This window comes from Anneissia japonica, unplaced genomic scaffold, assembly GCF_011630105.1.
Source record: "Anneissia japonica isolate Jap-2015-1 unplaced genomic scaffold, ASM1163010v1 scaffold1065_len1792383_cov172, whole genome shotgun sequence".
Classification (NCBI taxonomy): Eukaryota; Metazoa; Echinodermata; class Crinoidea; order Comatulida; family Comatulidae; genus Anneissia; species Anneissia japonica.
The window spans coordinates 1,288,455-1,290,490 of NW_022684135.1; the positions used below are offsets into that span (position 1 = coordinate 1,288,455).

At 35.2% G+C, this 2,036-nt stretch overlaps 1 protein-coding gene across 1 annotated transcript in view; it reads left to right on the forward strand.

The window, feature by feature from the left end:
- The window catches only part of LOC117103641 (adhesion G protein-coupled receptor L3-like), a 13,376-nt gene extending 12,900 nt beyond the window's left edge, over window positions 1–476 (forward strand). Inside the window, exons 14-15 of the mRNA XM_033244228.1 lie at window positions 8–155; window positions 423–476. Coding sequence (XP_033100119.1) covers window positions 8–155; window positions 423–476 — 202 coding nt within the window. The remainder of the gene's footprint in view (window positions 1–7; window positions 156–422) is intronic.
- Window positions 477–2,036: the final 1,560 nt, after the last annotated feature.

Genomic DNA, 2,036 nt, shown 5'->3' on the forward strand with positions numbered 1-2,036 from the left:
GTATACTAATCCTTATACCAGCTGTTGGACTTACGTGGATTTTTGGTGTCATCATCGTCTTTTGTGACTGGAAGATAATGGAATACATCTTTGTTATCTTGAATTCCATGCAAGGATTCTTAATATGGATCTCGCAGTGCGTCATCAGCAAAGAGGTGAGTGAATGTTACTATTTAATTGTTATTGCATTGTAAACCTTTAACTGAAGAAATTAAAAATAAATTTATTTACAATGGACCTTTCCGCTAAGCCCCGCCCCTTGGATACTGTTGCTAGGTTCCCACAAAACGGCAGCGTAAAAACATACGAAAACATGTTCGTTCCTTGGGATAACACGTGTTTGTAGGACAAGCGCGTGTTCCTAGCCCTTTTCTGAGAAGTTAATATTGACTGACACTGTGGAATGGTCTATTATACTACAGGTACGAGAGGAAATTAAGAAGAGGTTCAGCAATCATGTAAGTGACATTCATTAAACCTACACTGAGCATCTTACGGTTGAAGACAGATGAAGATTGGAGACTTTCGTGGATCGGTTCAATAAATTGGTTAATCATCCACATGTACATCATTTAACAAAACAGATACACTGTTTACACTTGTTAATCAATTGTTTATACTTTAAAAAATGTACATACATCAGGGGCGGATTTAGGGGGGACGGCCCTCCCCCCCCCCTTTTTGGGAGGTTAAAAAAAGGAAGAAAAAAGAAAGAAAAAGAAAAAATAATAGCCCACAACGCCTAAAATGTTATTTTCGGGCGTCTAGAACACACAAATTTCGCGATCGGCCCAAATTTCGGCCCCCCCCCCCTTTTGGACATCTCTGGATCCGCCCCTGTACATAATCACTATTTAACAATGTATTCTGTGTTCCATAGCAGAGTACTGCGTTATGTACTCCTAAATACATAATAACGACCTGGTTTAATAACATAAGTTGAACTCGTGCGTACGTATTAGGATAAGCCTTTAAAAAAATAGCACAAGACAAGTATTAGATAGATGTATGCAGCTCATGGGTTTTGTGATTTACCTCAAAATACTTCAGTACTCATAATTATCAACTCCGTTCAACGAATAACATATGACAATGTAATGACATATGACAATATAATACATTATAACTTTACTTATTTATTTATTTCCTTCACATCAATTGTTTATAACTTCAAAAATGTACATACATCATCACTATTTAACAATGTATTCTGTGTTCCATAGCAGAGTATTGCGTTATGTACTCCTAAATACAGAATAACGACCTAGTTTAGTAACGCAAGTTGAACTCGTGTGTACGTATTACGATACGGTAAGCCTTTAAAAAAATAGCACAAAAAAATATAGATTGATATATGCAGCTCATGGGTTTTGTGATTTACCTCAAAATACTTCAATACACATAATTATAAACTCAGTTCAACGAATAACATATGAAAATGTTTAAATACATTATAACATTACTTATTTATTTATTTTCTTCTCATCCAGCAGCAAGTACACTCGCCATTTACAGGATGGTTCTTTATAAACCAAGTGGTGGAGTTGTTTTAAGTCGTTAGAAAATGTCCTGCTGTAACAGGAATTGAACCCAGGACTCTGGGAATAGAAGGCAATCATTTTAACCGCTTAGCTATTCACCCTTACACCACATCAGACACACTTTTTAAATTTGTTTAAACAGTGTTAAAATAGGCAATGTATAAGATTGTCCTCACCTTTTACTTTCTTGCACCAAATACTTAAGTCAAATTGTCAAATCATTAAGTATAGATAAGTCAAAGATAAAACAGTCAAAAGAAAAGAACTATTTATAAAAACTGGAAGTTGTCTCTTTGTGTACTGTCCAATTTACCACCAAAGCGACACCACTGGAGAAAAAGTCATTTTCTGGGTTATCAGTTATCCTATATAAGATTTAGTTAAGTTTTCAGATATTATTACCGTCGTCACGTAGTGCATAGAATGTTTTTACAATGACGACGAAAGCCATGGCTGAATATGCAGTAATTTTGTCATACACATCTTTTGAATTTG